General features: G+C 44.7%; 1 protein-coding gene across 2 annotated transcripts in view; it reads left to right on the top strand.

Moving 5' to 3' along the window:
• The window catches only part of LOC112225748 (noelin-2), a 91,597-nt gene that overhangs the window by 67,868 nt on the left and 5,331 nt on the right, over positions 1-18,398 (top strand). For both annotated transcript variants that reach the window (XM_042327493.1, XM_042327492.1), the window contains exons 3-5: positions 15,279-15,434; positions 16,907-17,126; positions 17,852-17,958. In XM_042327493.1, coding sequence (XP_042183427.1) covers positions 15,279-15,434; positions 16,907-17,126; positions 17,852-17,958 — 483 coding nt within the window. The remainder of the gene's footprint in view (positions 1-15,278; positions 15,435-16,906; positions 17,127-17,851; positions 17,959-18,398) is intronic.

The following is an 18,398-nucleotide window of genomic DNA, read 5'->3' as shown; positions in this document are numbered from 1 at the left end:
ACACACATCTGTTTTTGTGCCTGCCACTAACAAAGCTGTGTGTGAAACACATATCCTCAAACACGTAGAGAGATGCTGGAATAGCTTGGCAGCGGCCTCAGAGCACTGAATATGCAAATGCAATCTCCAACCACTCTCTGCCCCCCACACACATACACAAACATACACATACACAAACAGGTTTGGAGAGAGCGATGCTGAATTCCATAGACTCTCCTAGACTTTCCTGTAAGTCGGAAATGATTGGATAGGTTCAAGCCACCCCAGCAAATCAGAAGCCAAGGTGAATCACAAGGTGCAACCTAACCGATCCTTTCAGGTCTAGAAGAGAGCCTAGTGGTTAGGTATTATGTATTCAGGGAGAGAGAAAGTTGAAATAATCTTTATTGGGTCTGGGAGCCCACAACACAATAAATACGCATACAAAACCATTGTTACAGATCAATTAAAAACACAACTCCAATTCCTCCTCCACAGTAACTAAACACAACAGCCTCTGAATACCCCATATACTCATAAACAGATCAATATTGTTGACCAGTTTATAATGGGCAAACTCAACCCTCAGTCTCGCTGCCAACATTCCCTCCAGCATTCCCACCACATCCACAGACCCCTGTTCTTTCAGGTCTTCCATATCGCTAATTTAGCTGCACCTAACACTAAATTAAGCAACACAACTACACCCTTTAAAAAAATATATATTTTACCCCGTTTTCTCCCCAATTTCGTGGTATCCAATTGTTTTAGTAGCAACTATCTTGTCTCATCGCTACAACTCCCGTACGGGCTCGGGAGAGACGATGGTTGAAAGTCATGTGTCCTCCGATACACAACCCAACCAAGCCGCACTGCTTCTTAACACAGCGCGCATCCAACCCGGAAGCCAGCTGCACCAATGTGTCGGAGGAAACACAGTGCACCTGGCAACCTTGGTTAGCGCGCACTGCTCCCGGCCCACCACAGGAGTCGCTGGTGCGCGATGAGACAAGGATATCCCTACCGGCCAACCCCTCCCTAACCCGGACGACGCTAGGCCAATTGTGCATCGACCACGGACCTCCCGGTCGCGGACGGTTACGACAGAGCCTGGGCGCAAACCCAGAGTCTCTGGTGGCACAGCTGGCGCTGCAGTACAGCGCTCTTCACCACTGCGCCACACGGGAGGCCTCAACTACACCCTGTACTTTAGCCCAAATATAAACAGTTGGGAAGAGAAAACCTCTCCCAGAGCTGAGAAACAAGAAGTGATCAGGTCAATCATCCCGACCAACCTGGGACACTGTAAGAACAGATGTGCCAGAGTTTGCACTCACTCAGTACCAGATACATATTGGTGGCTATAGCTCCATGTATTATCCTCCATTGGAGATCAGCTGTCCTCTTCTCAATAGGCAGTGTGTATGGAGATCGCCAACAGCCTTTTGGGGATGCACCTGGACCAAACACACCCGCACACCTCGTCGATTTGACCCCTTCCAGGGAAGAGGCATGGGACACTTTTACCCATATTCTGTACATGGCCTTCTTTCCAACCTCCTTGAACTCCCCCAGCTCCGGGGTATCGAAGGAAAGCAGCATCCCCACATTGTCCTCGAATGCCCCCACCGCAGCACTAACAATCAGTGCAGGGAACACATAATCCAGACCCTCCGTCCACCGATCAGAATTGGAAGTGTCAGTCACATACTGCAGATGAAGTACTGGCAAGGAGTCACAGACCTCAGTGACGACCTTCCTAAGTAAGCGAGATTACCGGATCCCTGCTCTTTCTCCCAGCTCCTCCAACAATCTGCTCCTGCTCTGCATCAAATGACCCAGCTTGGTACACCCCACACCTAACAGGCATGAACATAGGCTGGCTGAACCCAGAGCACAGGACTGGATGCCAGTGTTGTAAAAAAGAGGCTCTTCAAAAAGCCACATCCCTGGTAGCATGCCGGCCTTACGGGACTTGACAAGAACTCTCCAAGCCTGCATGACAGACTCATAGAATGGAGTCAGGCCAGACAAATCACACCCCTCCAGCTTTAAGAGAAAAATGTGCTTGTCTAAGCCCAAACAGCCTGCTCTCCTCATCAATGTATAGGCTGTGTCGACCCAGCTAGAACCGTCACTGTACAACAGTCTCTGGGCTGCTTGAAGCCGGAAAGCCATGATCCTAGAGGAAATGTCCACCAGGCCTTGCCCACCCTCGTGCAGTGGCAGGTACAGGGCTGCAGCTTTAATCCAGTGTTGTCCAGGCCAGAAGAAATTCACAAGGGTCCTCTGAAGCTCTTGTAACAGACGCTGGCCCTGTACCTGCCACTGCACGAGGGTGGGCAAGGCCTGGTGGACATTTCCGGTGGCAGTAAAATCATTAGTCTGTGCCACAGGGTAGAGGCAGCAAGATTATCAGTCTGTGCCACAGGGTAGAGGCAGCAAGATTATTAGTCTGTGCCACAGGGTAGAGGCAGCAAGATTATTAGTCTGTGCCACAGGGTAGAGGCAGCAAGATTATTAGTCTGTGCCATAGGGTAGAGGCAGCAAGATTATTAGTCTGTGCCACAGGGTAGAGGCAGCAAGATTATTAGTCTGTGCCACAGGGTAGAGGCAGCAAGATTATTAGTCTGTGCCACAGGGTAGAGGCAGCAAGATTATTAGTCTGTGCCACAGGGTAGAGGCAGCAAGATTATTAGTCTGTGCCACAGGGTAGAGGCAGCAAGATTATTAGTCTGTGCCACAGGGTAGAGGCAGCAAGATTATTAGTCTGTGCCACAGGGTAGAGGCAGCAAGATTATTAGCTACCAGGACCCTTCCCCTATAAGACAGCTGGGGCAGCACCCATTTCCACCTTGACAGTCTGGCTCACACTTTCTCCACTACACCCTCCCAGTTCTTTTTCTGAAAGACATCAGAGCCTAGAAAAATCCCCAACATCTTCATCCCTTCTCTGCCCCACTGAAGCCCCCCTGATAACCGTGGAGCAGACCCCGTCTGAAGCTGACCTGCCCACAGTGATTCACTCTTTTCCCAATTGACTCTAGCTGAGGAGGCCCCCTCATACACCTTTAAAGCGTTTGAGAGAACCTTAACATCCTCACCCCCTGTAATAAAAACTATCACGTCATCTGCATACGCAGACAGTGCTATCGTGGGACCCTTCATGACACCTGCCACAGAGAAACTAGTAAGCTTCGCTCTTAAAAAACAAAGCATTGGTTCAATTGCCAGACTATATAACTGCCCTGAAATTGGGCATCCCTGCCTGATGCCCCTTTGGACAGGGATGGGGCAACTCAAACCACCCCCCACCTTCACCATAGACGAGGCCTCAGCATACAATAAACTCATTCAAGACTAAAAAAACATCCCCAAACCCAAAGGCTTTCATTGTTTTAAACAAGTACTGGTGGTCCACAGGGTCAAAAGCCTTCTCCTGATCCAAAGAAAGTAAACCCACATTCACATCAGACCGTTTACAAATGTCTAAAACATCTCTTATTAGAAATAATTTGTCAACAATAGAGCGGTCAGGTACACAGTAAGACTGGTCCTTGTGGACCAACAATCCCAGATACTCTTTCAACCTGTTTGAGAGACATTTAAATACAATTTTATACTTTGCGCACAGCAAAGCAACAGTTCTCCAATTTTTTATGAGAGCCAAATCCCCCTTTTTTGGCAACAGTGAAAGCACTGCACGTTGACAGGATAAAGGAAGAGAACCCTCATGAAAGGATTCACACACCACTTCATAAAAATTCACCCCAATAGACCCCCAAAAGTGCTTATAAAACTCAGATGGTAAACTATCAATGCCAGGGGCTTGGCCTGTTGAGAGCTGCATAACTGCTGTGGACAGCTCTTGCAGAGTAATGTCAGAGTCCAAAGCAGCTCTCTGCTCCGGTCCCAATTGAGGAAGACCGTGTAACAACTGTTCAGTACACAGAGAGTCACAATCCTCCGCCTTAGAGGGCAGAGTAGAAATCCATGGCATGTTGACGCATTTCACTGTCATCCGTGGTCACCTTCCCATCAGGGAGACGAAGGCAGACCATCTGTTTACGTTGCAATGTTGACTGTGCTAGGTAAAAAATAAAAACAAAGTGCTAGGAGCATCCATATCCTCGAGGGAAGCGAAACGAGACCTAATCAAGGCACCCTTCAATCTTTCATGTAGAAACGACCTCAGTTCATGTCTCTTGTCCTGTAAGTTCATGACTAGTCCAGGGTCGTTCTGAGTGAGCAGCTTCAATTCAATAGATTTGATGTCCTGTTCAAGGGCCCTGATAGTCTCTTTAACTTCAATATGAGACAGAGCAGTGTACTGTTGACAAAATTCTCGTATCTGGGCCTTCCCAACCTCCCACCATCGTCTCAAGGACTCAAAATTCCCTTTTGTAACCCTCCTTTTTTCCCAAAACAACACAAACCTTTCACAAAACATGGCATCATGTAACAATTTAACATTAAAATACCAGTAAAGTGATGACCTTCGTGGACAGGACAAGTGAATATCAACAGTAACAATATGGTGATCAGAGAAACCCACAGGAGTAATGGCACACCTTCCAACCCTACTACAGTATTGCTCAGATACATACAACCTGTCTAACCTTCCAACCCTACTACAGTAGTGCTCAGAAACATACAACCTGTCTAACCTTGCTGCACTGACACAACCTTCATTAATGTTTAGCCATGTGTACTGCCTAACTTTTGCATTCCTTACTCTCCACACATCAGAAAGCTCAAACTCAAACCAGACAGACAAGTTGCTGACCGCAGGTGAGGTTCTTCAGCAGTGCGATCAACAGTAAAATCCACTGTACAGTTCCAGTTCCAGTCCCCCCATAAGACCATACAGCCTCTTGGTCACACTGTCTTAAGGTTTCCTTTATTTGATCAAAAACAACAATAAGCTCTGTACCCTCATTAGGAGCATAAACATTCAAAAAACAAAACAAAAAAAACATAACATCCACCTTGACCAATAAAACCCAACCCTTGACAATCTCTGTTGTAGATACCACAGTCACCCCTAAACCTGAGGAAAACAAGATTGCCACCCCAGCACTGAAATTAGTACCATGACTGAGTACATGCTGCCCCTCCCACCACATACCCCAGTCAACCTCATTTTCCTCATCCCTATGTGTCTCCTGTAAGAAAACTACATTAAGCCTTTTCTGTTTTATTACTTCTAATACCCAAGCCCTCTTATTCCTGTCCCTTCCCCCATTCATATTGAGAGAACCTACCCTTAGTACCTCCATATAGAAAAGAGAAAAGAAAAGCAGAATAAACCACAGAGAAACCAAGGAGAAAAAAAAGACACCCTATGAAGCATGATCATCATCATTATTTTAATCTTCTCTTAACCTGACCACGTTTCCCACCACCTTTTGCTGCTACAACAGCAGTAGCACATTTCCTCAAGCGAAACCGCTTCTTCTCACTAAATTGGTCTAACCCCAATGTCTTCTGTAACAGAACAGCTGACCTCACAAACTTATCAACGTCAAAATAATCTGCCAATTTGACAGATTTCCCAAAAGTTTGATCCAGAAACTCATTTACCTCCTCTAGATCATAAACTGAGTCCTCACCAGCAGCTGTCATATCTAAAGAGATATCCATATCCTTCTCCTGATCCTCAGCTGAGACCATAGACAACTGACTCCCCTCTACCACACCCCTTTCAACACTCCCCACTTGCACCTCATCATTCGTACCAGGCATCTCCTCCACTACCTGGGAGACTAGCCCCACCTGAACCTCATTACTCATAGTGGACATCTCCTCCACTACCTGGGAGCCTAGCTCCACATGAACCCCAGCACTCGTAGTGGGCATCTCCTCCACTACCTGGGAGCCTAGCTCCACATGAAAACCCTCCTGTACCTCATTACTCGTAGTGGGCATCTCCTCCACTCCCTGGGAGCCTAGCTCCACATGAACCCCCTCCTGTAGCCCAGCATTCATACTGGGCACCTCCTCCACTACCTGGGAGCCTAGCTCCACATGAACCCTCTCATTTACCCCAGCACTCGTACTGGGGACCTGCTCACCAGTCTGAGGAACTGGCTCTTCAGATACATCCTTACCTTCTACAACAATATTTTTCTGCTGCATAACATTTCCCTCTGGTACAAGTTGCAACTCCGTGCCCTCAACACGGATAACTTGTTCCTCAACAACAGGTGCTTGTGGCTGCTCTACCGCTGTCGGCCCACCTCTCCCTACATCAGTGGGCTCAGGCGTTACGAGGACCACCTGCGCCCCTCCCTCCGCATTCTCCCTTTTCGGGCAAACATGTCGCTTATGGCCAACATCCCCACACTCAAAACACCATTGACTACCCGTACTAGCATAAGCCATATACATTCTATTTTCATACTTGATTTTAAACGATAACTCCAAAGTCTGCTCCGGTGAGTCCAAAAACATAAACACCTGTCTCCAAAACGTCATAACCTGTTTCAACACCGGGTGTTTGCAACCCAACAGGACAACCTTCATTGAACTTGCAAACTTCCCAAACCGCAATAACACGCGCTCCAATAGCTCATTGGGAATAAACGGCGGTACAATGGGAATTGTTACCCCTGTTGCTGGAGAAAAAAGCGACGTAACTTGAATAAACATTCCTTTAAGAAGTAAGCCATGCTCAACCATCCGATCAACAAGGCACTCTTCTTTAAGAAATACCACCAATGCTTCATTCATCCGTGACGCATAAGCAACATTTTCATATCCTACCTTCTCTCCTACGGCGACCAGTAACTCCTCCGCCGTGACAGTAGCTTCAGTAACACACCTAAAGCCGTGCCGAAGTGACAGGGACGGCGTCCCCAAAGTCGGGGTAATTTCGACACGAAAAACAATATACTTAATTCTACCTCAACAAGAAAATAAAAATAATAACCTTAATCATGCATAGAAGAATAAGGATATCACCAAGAAAAGGAAAAGCCGAAAGAAAACCCAGGATGTCTAACTCTACACAAAACTCGCACTTAGCACTCGCTCAAACAATTCCCAACATGCACCAAACACTCCCAGCATGGAGGGAGGGAGAGAGAGAGATCAACGAATTGACATCAACGAATTGACGTGGGCACTAGAAAAGTCTGCAGCACCCGGCCTCACCCTACTAGAATACAAAGTCAAATGTCTACTGTTTGCTGATGATCTGGTGCTTCTGTCACCAACCAAGGGCCTACAGCAGCACCTAGATCTTCTGCACAGATTCTCAGACATGGGCCCTGACAGTAAATCTCAGTAAGACCAAAATAATGGTGTTCAAAAAAGGTCCAGTCGCCAGGACCACAAATACAAATTCCATCTAGACACTGTTGCCCTAGAGCACACAAAAAACTATATATACCTTGGCCTAAACATCAGCGCCACAGGTAACTTCCACAAAGCTGTGAACGATCTGAGAGACAAGGCAAGGAGGGCATTCTATGCCATCAAAAGTAACATAAATTTCAATATACCAATTAGGATCTGGCTAAAAAATACTTGAATCAGTCATAGAGCCCATTGCCCTTTATGGTTGTGAGGTCTGAGGTCCGCTCACCAACCAAGACTTCACAAAATGTGACAAACACCAAATTGAGACTCTGCATGCAGAATTCTGCAAAAATATCCTCTGTGTACAACGTAGAACACCAAATAATGCATGCAGAGCAGAATTAGGCCGATACCCACTAATTATCAAAAAAAGAGCCGTTAAATTCTACAACCACCTAGAAGGAAGCGATTCTCAAACCTTCCATAACAAAGCCATCACCTACAGAGAGATGAACCTGGAGAAGAGTCCCCTAAGCATGCTGGTCCTAGGGCTCTGTTCACAAACACAAACACACCCCACAGAGCCCCAGGACAACAGCACAATTAGACCCAACCAAATCATGAGAAAACAAAAGGATAATTACTTGACACATTGGAAAGAATTAATAAAAAAACTGAGCAAACTAGAATGCTATTTGGCGTTAAACAGAGAGTACACAGTGGAATACCTGACCACTGTGACAGACCCAAACTTAAGGAAAGCTTTGACTATGTACAGACTCAGTGAGCATAGCCTTGCTATTGAGAAAGGCCGCCATAGGCAGACATGGCTCTCAAGAGAAGACAGGCTATATGCACACTGCCCACAAAATGAGGTGGAAACTGAGCTGCACTTCCTAACCTCCTGCCCAATGTATGACCATATTAGATACACATATTTCCCTCAGATTACACAGATCCACAAAGAATTTGAAAACAAATCCAATTTTGATAAACTCCCATATCTACTGGGTGAAATTCCACAGTGTGCCATCACAGCAGCAAGATTTGTGACCTGTTGCCACAAGAAAAGGGCAACCAGTGAAGAACAAACACCATTGTAAATACAACCCATATTTATGCTTATTTATTTTCCCTTGTGTACTTTAACCATTTGTACATTGTTACAACACTGTATATATATATAATATATATAACATTTGTAATGTCTTTATTGTTTTGAAACTTCTGTATGTGTAATGTTTACTGATAATTTGTATTATATATGGGTGGTTGTTGACTCTGAGCGCGTCATTCGGGCGTGTATATCTAACCCCAACCCTCCATCTCTCCGCCTCCTTCCAGAGGTTTCAGCAGTTGTGTTGTGGCTAATAATTTGGATTTCTGAGACTCTTGTCCAGACCTTTTTCCCCAGCAGGGCACTGTGCTCTAACTTCTCATAGACACATCTCCAGCTCTACTGTACATACTAGACCACTGGAGCCTGGAGCCTGGCAGGAGACAGTATTGAGTTATGGTTGGTGAGGGGAGTCTGTTTGTGGGAAAAAGATAGAGGGAGAGGCGGAGGGAGGGAGAGAGAGAGAGATAGGAAGGCCGACATTGATAGGGTGCTGAGAGAAGAGGAGAGGTGAGGTAAATTGAGATGCTGAATGGGCTGTGGAAGCCTCAGTGGATCAATGAGACACCTGAATTCTCTGATAGCCATCTTTTCCCCTTCCTTTCATGCTGTGTCTCCTCCCCTCAGGTTTTTGACTGACACACACACACACACACACACACACACACACACACACACACACACACACACACACACACACATTTGTGCACAAACACACACACACACACACTTTTTTGACGAATGCACAAATGTGTGTGTGGGCATGGTGTGTGTGAGCTTGTAAGACAGCAGCTGTGAAGGACTACCGCTCCTGTCTAAAACAGGCCAGACTAATGAGGACACCTGGGGTCAGTGGTTCTGTCTCTGAGCCACCTGACCAGCATTCCATAGAGCCTAGCAGAGGAGGAGGAGGTGGGCTGAATGGAGCCACTCTGTCATCCAATATAACATCCTCATTTAAAACGCGCTAGACATGATCCTCACCTCAGACAGCCAAGGATATCCTAACAATGTATCATACAAAGTTCAATTCTATCCAGAGATTGGAAAATACCACAATAAAATGCCACAATATCTAGCATCATTTGTAAAGGTGTACAAATTCCATACCCTGTTGCGGTGATCATATTACCGCCACACCGGCAGTCAAAGTCAATTGTAATGAGAGAGAGAGAGAGAGAGAGAGAAGAGCAATGCAATTAAGGACACAAGCCCATCGAATGTGGAGAGAAAGACGATCAGATTAGAATTATCTCTCTCTCTCTCTCTCTCTCTCTCTCTCTGAATTTTAATGCATGCTGCCAAAGCTCACCACTAATGCGTGCGGTAAACATTAAACAAGATACAGTACATTAACTCTAAATGATGACAGAAACATGATGGCAAACAGCATCAAGCAACATGACTTCTGATAAGTATTGTTACACATTCATTTTTCAAGGTGCTTTGGGTGTCAATGCTATTCAAATAGGCTAAGGTGGCTAAGGTGTATGTAAACTTCCGACTTCAACTGTATGGGAACTCCTTCAAGACTGCTGGAAAAGCATTCCTGGTGATGCTGGTTGATAGAATGCCAAGTGTGTGCAAAACTGTCATCAAGGCAAAAGGTGGTTACTTTAAAGAATCGAAAATCGAAAATATGTTTTGATTTGTTTATCACTTTTTTGGTTACTGCATGATCCCGTATGTGTTATTTCATAGTTTTGATGTCTTCACTATTATTCAACAATGTAGAAAATAGTAAAATTAACGAAAAACCCTTGAATGAGTAGGTGTGTCCAAACTTTTGACTGGTACTGTATATATTTACAAAGATTGGAAATGTTGCAAATAATTACATTTATGGAAGACACAATCTATCTGCAATAAAAAAGCTGGTCTACCCCCTAAAAAAATACAATAATAATAATTCCACATGACTGTTGAGTTATCTCCTCTTATGCACTGCATTTGTAGTACCCAACTCACTAACTTGACCATCAGGTCTAATGACCTGGTACTCAGGGCTCTAACGACCATCAGGTCTAATGACCTGGTACTCAAGGCTCTAACGACCATCAGGTCCTAATGACCTGGTACTCAGGGCTCTAACGACCATTCAGGTCCTAATGACCTGGTACTCAGGGCTCTAATGACCATCAGGTCCTAATTGACCTGGTACTCAGGGCTCTAACGACCATCGGGTCTAATGACCTGGTACTCAAGGCTCTAACGACCAGCAGGTCCTAATGACCTGGTACTCAGGGCTCTAATGACCATCAGGTCCTAATTGACCTGGTACTCAGGGCTCTAATGACCATCAGGTCCTAATGACCTGGTACTCAGGGCTCTAACGACCAGCAGGTCCTAATGACCTGGTACTCAGGGCTCTAACGACCAGCAGGTCCTAATGACCTGGTACTCAGGGCTCTAACAACCATCAGGTCCTAATGACCTGGTACTCAGGGCTCTAACGACCAGCAGGTCCTAATGACCTGGTACTCAGGGCTCTAACAACCATCAGGTCCTAATGACCTGGTACTCAGGGCTCTAACGACCATCAGGTCCTAATGAACTGGTACTCAGGCTCTAACGACCATCAGGTCCTAATGACCTGGTACTCAGGGCTCTATTGTCCCTCTAACCACTCTGACAGCAATGCAAATGCAATCAAAAATCTAATCCAACACTAATCATCAAAACAGTCTCATGCTTTTATAACTCACCCCACTGTGATGATCAATTTGATGTTGTTTCAAAGCCTAACACATCAAAATGGACTTTCTAAGGTGTTGATTCATTCAAAAGGCCCATATTATTAGAGCTTGTGAATACCATAGGCCTATATATGAGCCCAAGCCCGAACAAAAAAAAAAACAGAATTAAATTAACAATTGTGCCGTTATACAATACATAGCCAATACTCCAAAATGCACCAAAATCTAGTAATCGTCTTTGAGTTTGGACTGTAGTATTATGCATACTGGATGGTCTGGTTACATTATGCTATGCTCCAAAATGTCTATCCTTTAATCTGGGAGAGAAAGTATAGGCCTAGGCGATGCTATTGGTTAATTGATTGTGCAGGGTGGCTTCCAGAGTTAGCCTACAATTATAGTGAATTTTATTTGATTTTGAATAGCCTAGTAATAGGGCATTTTTTATATTTTCATAATGAATAGGCTGCCACATTACCTTTAGCTAGGGAATATCTCACCACGGTGCGTCTCCATCTCCTCCTCTTTCTCCTTCATTCCTTCTATATGCAATCCTGTGTGGAAGCAGAGTTTTGATGGTTGCCACTAAAAAGAGGAGGAAAATATGAAAATATGATGAGAGAACAGCGCGTGCAGCCTGAGGCAAAGAACAGAGCTCAAGTTCTTTTTGCAACTTTCTCAAATCATCAATAGCCTGTCGTCGCATCATGCAGCCCATATTTGTTTTGATTTAAGACATTCTAAGGTTTGTATCATTCACAAATAAAGTTGCCAAACAACTCTATATCTAGCATATAAATCTACTGTAGCAAATTATCATTTTTACGCTCAACATAGCCTCTTCATATGCCCACTCTCTCCTGGATGAGTAAAATATCCTTTCTATATATATATATATATATATATATATATATATATATATATATATATATATATATATATATATATATATATATATGTGTGTGTATATATATATATATATATATATATATATAAGTTCAATTATATTCTTCATACTATAAAATCATATAATATAAAATAATGACATACTACTTATAAGCATATCTTGTCTGCTAAATGAACTAGCCCACAGCCTATGGCATGGCTACAGTCTACATGTCATGGGCGCACAGCAAGATAACATACAGTAGACCAACTCATATTCTGTTCTTCTGAAATACATTTTCTTCATATCATGTTTCTTTAGACCTGACTAAAATAAATAATGGATTTATTGTGATGGTGTAGATTAATGGTATTTATTAGACTTTTATGTTCCAAAGGCATCAGAGGCTTGTATGCAGCTTGTATGTGTATATGCCTGGAGACGCTAAACACGTTTATGTTAATTAACTGTCAATTATCGCGAGCCCTAGGCCCAGCCCGAGCCATGGTGTCCGCAGGTGACGGACGGACGGACGGACAGACGGACGGACGGACAGACGGACGGGCGGGCGGACAGACGGACGGACGGATATACATTTAAACAGACAGACATTTAAGCAGACAAACAGACAGATATACATTTAAACCGACAGACATTTAAACAGACAGACAGACAGACAGACAGACATTTAAACAGACAGACATTTAAACAGCTTTTATCACCTCCCTCAGTGTGATAAGGAAGAGATATGGAGCAGCATCACTCACTGTGCTGGACCACCAGACAGCAGAAGCAGATTGAACATGTATCTAAACCAGCCAGGAGGAGGAATATGGAACTAGCTAGCAGTCTGTGGTTAGCGTTAGCTAATGTTAGTGTTACCTCAAGGCCTCTCTGGGGATGGAGATACCTGTCTGTAACACCTGCCAGGACACAGTGTGTCTACACACAGTCACACACAACCGGAGGCTTCATAATACACACTACATGACCAAAAGTATGTGAACACCTGCTCATCGAATATCTCATTCCAAAATCATGGGCATTAAAATGGAGTTGGTCTCCTCTTTGCTGTTATAACAGCCTCCACTATTATGGGAAGGCTTTCAAATGGATGTTGGAACATTGTTGCAGGGACTTGCTTCCATTCAACCATAAGAGCATTAGTGAGGTCGGGCACTGATGTTGGGCGATTAGGCCTGACTCGCAGTCGGCATTCCAATTCATCCCAAAGGTGTTCGAGGGGGTTGAAGTCAGGGCTCTGTGCAGGCCAGTCAAGTTTTTCCACACAGATCTCGACAAACCATTTCTTTATGAACCTCGCTTTATGCTTTATTAAAGATCCCATGGCACTTATCGTAAGAGTAGGGGTGTTAACCCCGGTGTCCTGGCTAAATTCCCAATCTGGCCCTCAAACCATCATGGTCACCTAATAATCCCCAGTTTACAATTGGCTCATTAATCCCCCTCCTATCCCCTGTAACTATTCCCCAGGTCGTTGCTGCAAATGAGAACATGTTCTCAGTCAACTTACCTGGTAAAATAACGGATAAATAAAATTTAAAAAATTTAAAAAACGGGGGAATTGTCATGCTGAAACAGGAAAGGGTCTTCCCCAAACTGTTGCCACAATGTTGGAAGCACAAAATCGTCTAGATTCTAGAATGTCATTGTGTGTTCTAGCAATAAGATTTCCTTTCACTGGAACCAAGGTGCCTAGCTACCATGAATCGCTACCATGAAAAAAAGCCCAGATCATTATCCCTCCTCCACCAAACTTTACAGTTGGCAGTATGCATTGGGGCAGGTAGCATTCGCCTGGCATCCACCAAACCCAGATTAGTCCGTCGGACTGCCTGATGGTGAAGCGTGATTCATCACTCCAGAGAACAGGTGATCTTAGGCTTGTGTGGGGTTGCTCAGCCATGGAAAATCATTTCATGAAGCCCCCTGATGAACAGTTCCCAGAGGCAGTTTGGAACTCGGTAGTGAGTGTTGCAACCGAGGACAGATGTTTTTTACTCTCCTAGACGTTTCCACTTCACAATAACAGCACTTACAGTTGACCGGGGCAGCGCCAAAAGGACAGAAATTTGACGAGCTGACTTGTTGAAAAGGTGGCATCCTATGACGGTGCCATGTTGAAAGTCACTGAGCTCTTCAGTAAGGTCATTCCACTGCCAATGTTTGTCTATGGAGATTGCATGGCTCTGTGCTCAGGTGTGACTGAAATAACCAAATCCACTAATCATACTTTTGTATATAGAGTGTAATTCATGTACAGTACATACTTAAATACACACATTGAATGAACTATTCATTCAATGTACATAAATGAAAACACAAATGAATATTTCATTCTGTTAAAACTTCTTCGGGATCGGTGTCCCTTCCACGGGACGGTTGAGCTAATGCGATTAGCATGAGGTTGTAAGTATTCTGTTAATTAGTTACATAAGGTTTGGCCAGTTGAACCCTGGCCAGTATGTGTATGGGAGAGTGGGTGTAGTGTGTGGGTGGAATAGAGCAGTAGCACAGTGTATAGTGAGTGGGTGGTTCCAGTGGGCAGATGTCCCAGTGGGTGGGCTGGACAGCTGGTGGTGAGAGGAGGACAACTAACTTCTGATAAGAGGAAGTGAAGGCAAAGTGCTGTTGGGAGTACGGCACAGCACACTCATTGTAATAAAAAGGAAAACACGGGCCACTGAATAAACATGTCATGTTGTGTGTGTCTGACTGCGCGTCTGTCTGTGAGTCTGTGGGTCTGACTCTAGCCCCGTTTATACATGGTGCTAACATGGGTCCATCCTGATCTTGTCTACATACTGATTGTGCCCACATGTCCAGAAATGTGTCTACACATGGTATTATAATGTGTCTGTTATCCGTCTGCATTGTCACAAGAGTTCCTGGTCCCTTCATTTTATTCAAATGATTTCACAGCTATTCCTTCAAAAGAACATTTCTTTATTGTAAGACACATATTGATGTAGTCAGTCAATGCCACCTCTCAATGATTTGAGAGGGAGGAATAATGACGATTTAAATAGTTTCTTTGTACAGATCGGTCTACACTAGTAAGATATCCAGACACGATGTGTGTCTGACTACCTCTGGAGTTGGGCAGGATGATCTGTGTCTTTTGAGTGTCTTCACCTGTCAAAAAAGGTGGGCACAATCGGAATGTGGACAAGATCAGGACAAAGGACTCAAGTTAGAACCAGGTATAAACGGGGCTTCTGTATCTATCTGTCTGTTTGTCTGTGCATCTAACAGCATGTGTGTGTTTGACTGACAGGTCCAGAACATCACCCAGTCCATGGAGTTGCTGGACCTGCGGACCAACAGGGACCTTCAGTATGTGAGGAACACAGAGAGCCTGATGAAGGCTGTAGACGTCAAGCTGAAGACTGCCTCAGACAACCCCCGAAGCCTCAACCCCAGGAGCTTACAGGTAACGCACATGACATGCGTGCATGGGTTTCTACGTGAAGCATATTTCTAAACTGTGTATGTGAACTCTCTGATAAGAACTTTCTATAGGAACACCCTGGACTCTAGCACAGGCTTTATAACGTATACTTACAGCTTCCTCTACATCACAACACATAATGACACACTAACACTCACATAGCTTATCTTCATCTGCTATTTCAGTGTAATTGAGTCATGTACAGGAGGCAATTTGAGCACAATCTCTCCTGCATTATTAAAACCCCACTACCAAGCGCAAGTGTCTCTCTCTCTCTCTCTCTCTCTCTCTCTCTCTCTCTCTCTCTCTCTCTCTCTCAGTTAACAGCCATATATATTCACATTTGTCTATTCCTTATCTTCCAACAAGCGGAATCTCAGGCTCCATTATCAGACAGCGTTTCAGTCTTGCTGTCAGCTGGTCCTTTTCACGTGTTTCTTACACTCTGCGGATATTAGATGGACCATAAAATGGTTTGATTAAAAGATGCTTTGATAAATTCTTAATGCATAAACTTGATTTACTGCTGGGACTCTGTACGGCAACAGGGATGGGCCTGGGGAGTGGCCCTGTGGTGTTTCTCTCTCAACACGTTTTATTATTAAAGTCCCTGCAATGTTTACGAAACCCCCCACCCCCATTAATCAATATATCTTAATATCACTAGCAAATGCCAAGTCATGCAAATTCAAATAGCTTTCCAAATGTGAATAAATACTCATTCACAATCCAATGGGTACAGAACAAACTGCGGAAGTCTAAAAGCTGCATTTGACTTTCTGTGAGACGGCCTGATGAATGTGTGGAGCTCAACGTCGCCGTTGGCAGGGCATGGGAGATTAACGAGAGGGAATTTTTGCGGGGCGAACGGGGGAAAATGAGATTTATAATGTGGCGCTGTGGGGCTGAGAGCTGCTCCATCACCAGATTTACGATAAACCTTAACAAGGAGAAAACAGCCCCCCCTGTGGCGGACTAGGTTTATTGACGTGCCTGCTGCTCCTAATAGCCTCACAGCACAGGACTGCACTGATGTACGTTAGCAGGCTACCTCAGGCTACCTCTCCTCTCCTGCTGCCCCTTCATCGATACACCACTGGCCTATGAGAAATCAGCCCCACCACCTCCCTGACAGCAGATCAGTCATAGATGTGGAGCTGAGGCTGGGATAGGATAGATGATGTAGGTCCCCGGATGAGGAAGAATGTATTGGAGAATGAAACAATGGAGTCCAGGATAAACAGTGTGCATGAAAACACATTTGGGGATTTGTCATGAGAACGGCAACTAGCTCTGACATTGGAATGCAGTCAGTTACCATCACACACACAAATCTGCCCTTCTGTTTGCTATGTGTGTGGCTTCTCTCTCACTCCTCTTTCTGCTATTTTTCCTTTCTGAATCTAATCTTCCTCTTTGTCACCCCGCTCTTCCTCTCTCCATTCGACCCGCAGGAGTTGAAGGACAAGGTGACCCAGCTGCTCCCCCTACTGCCGGTGTTGGAGCAGTACAAGACGGACGCCCGTCAGATCAGCCGGGTGAGGGAGGAGGTGAGGAACCTGTCGCTGGTGCTCATGGCCATCCAGGAGGAGATGGGAGCCTACGACTACGAGGAGCTGAGACACAGGGTCCTGCTGCTGGAGACCAGGCTCCACTCCTGCATGCAGAAACTGGGTGAGGAGAGCGGGGGTATCTGTGGAGATCCATAAATATCCATAAAGGTAAAGATCCAGGATGACATTATACTGATAGAAAGATGCTGACATGCCAACAGCATTGAATGTCTCCTGGTTTGTCATGGACTACTCTACTATGACTGGTTGGAGGTAGTCTTCGTGTACATAATATAATACTGTGAGGGCTATTCACATTGACGAGGCAATGTAAGGAAAACCTAATACAGATCATTTCGAATATGTTCAGACTAAACGTATTTGTTCACAACCTGAGATGCTGTTGGATTTAGAATAACGGACTTACTGTTTTTCTCTATGAAGAGTCAAGCAGTGCTCTCTGAAAACACTATTATAAACACCAGAGTTCATAGGTTGCCACCTTTCCACCAGAGTACTTTTACGATCAATTTAATCCAACACATTGATGACACACTATCACCAAGAGCAAGGTGACATGTAGCTACAGTAGCTGAGACGCAGTATATTAATGGTCAAAATTCTAGTGATGTTCATGTTCAGTACTAGTATTAAGCTGGATAAATGATCCAGTAATGGCCTAGAGACGCCCAGATAAATTATCATTCTCATGTAATATGTGGAGCTAAATTGATGATTTAACAGAAAAGGGGATTGCAGCTGAAATGTTGCCTTTAGCTGTTTATTATTTCACGATATTCTGTGTGTGTGTGTGTGTGTGTGTGTGTGCGTGTGTGTGTGTTGCAGGCTGTGGGAAGTTGACCGGCGTCAGTAACCCCATCACCATCCGTGCGTCAGGGTCAAGATTCGGCTCCTGGATGACTGACACCATGATCCCTAGTTCAGACAACCGGGTAAGTTTTCCTCATGAACACCATGCACGAACACACATTGGTTTTACTACCCTTGTGGGGACTAAAACATTGATTCCCATTCAAAATCCTATTTACTCTAACCCCTAAACCTAACCCCAACCCTTAACCGAAACTTAACCCTTACCTTAACCCCTAACCCAAACCCTAAAACTAAACCTAACCCTAACCCTAATTATAACCCTATTGTAGCCCTAAGCCTAATCCTTAAGCCTAAAAAAGCCCTTTTCCTTGTGGGGACCGGCAAAATGTCCCCACTCAGAATTGTCCTTGTTTTACTATCCTTGTGAGGTCTTCTGGTAACCAGAAGGATAGTAAAAACCAAACCACACACACACACACTGACCCTTGACCCCCAAAACAGAGTTTATCACATGGCTTAGACTACAGCTCCACAGGACCCTCACAGGGGGGTTGTATGA

The sequence above is a fragment of the Oncorhynchus tshawytscha genome, linkage group LG09, assembly GCF_018296145.1.
Source record: "Oncorhynchus tshawytscha isolate Ot180627B linkage group LG09, Otsh_v2.0, whole genome shotgun sequence".
Taxonomy (NCBI): domain Eukaryota; kingdom Metazoa; phylum Chordata; class Actinopteri; order Salmoniformes; family Salmonidae; genus Oncorhynchus; species Oncorhynchus tshawytscha.
This window is presented reverse-complemented; position numbering and strand designations above follow the sequence as displayed.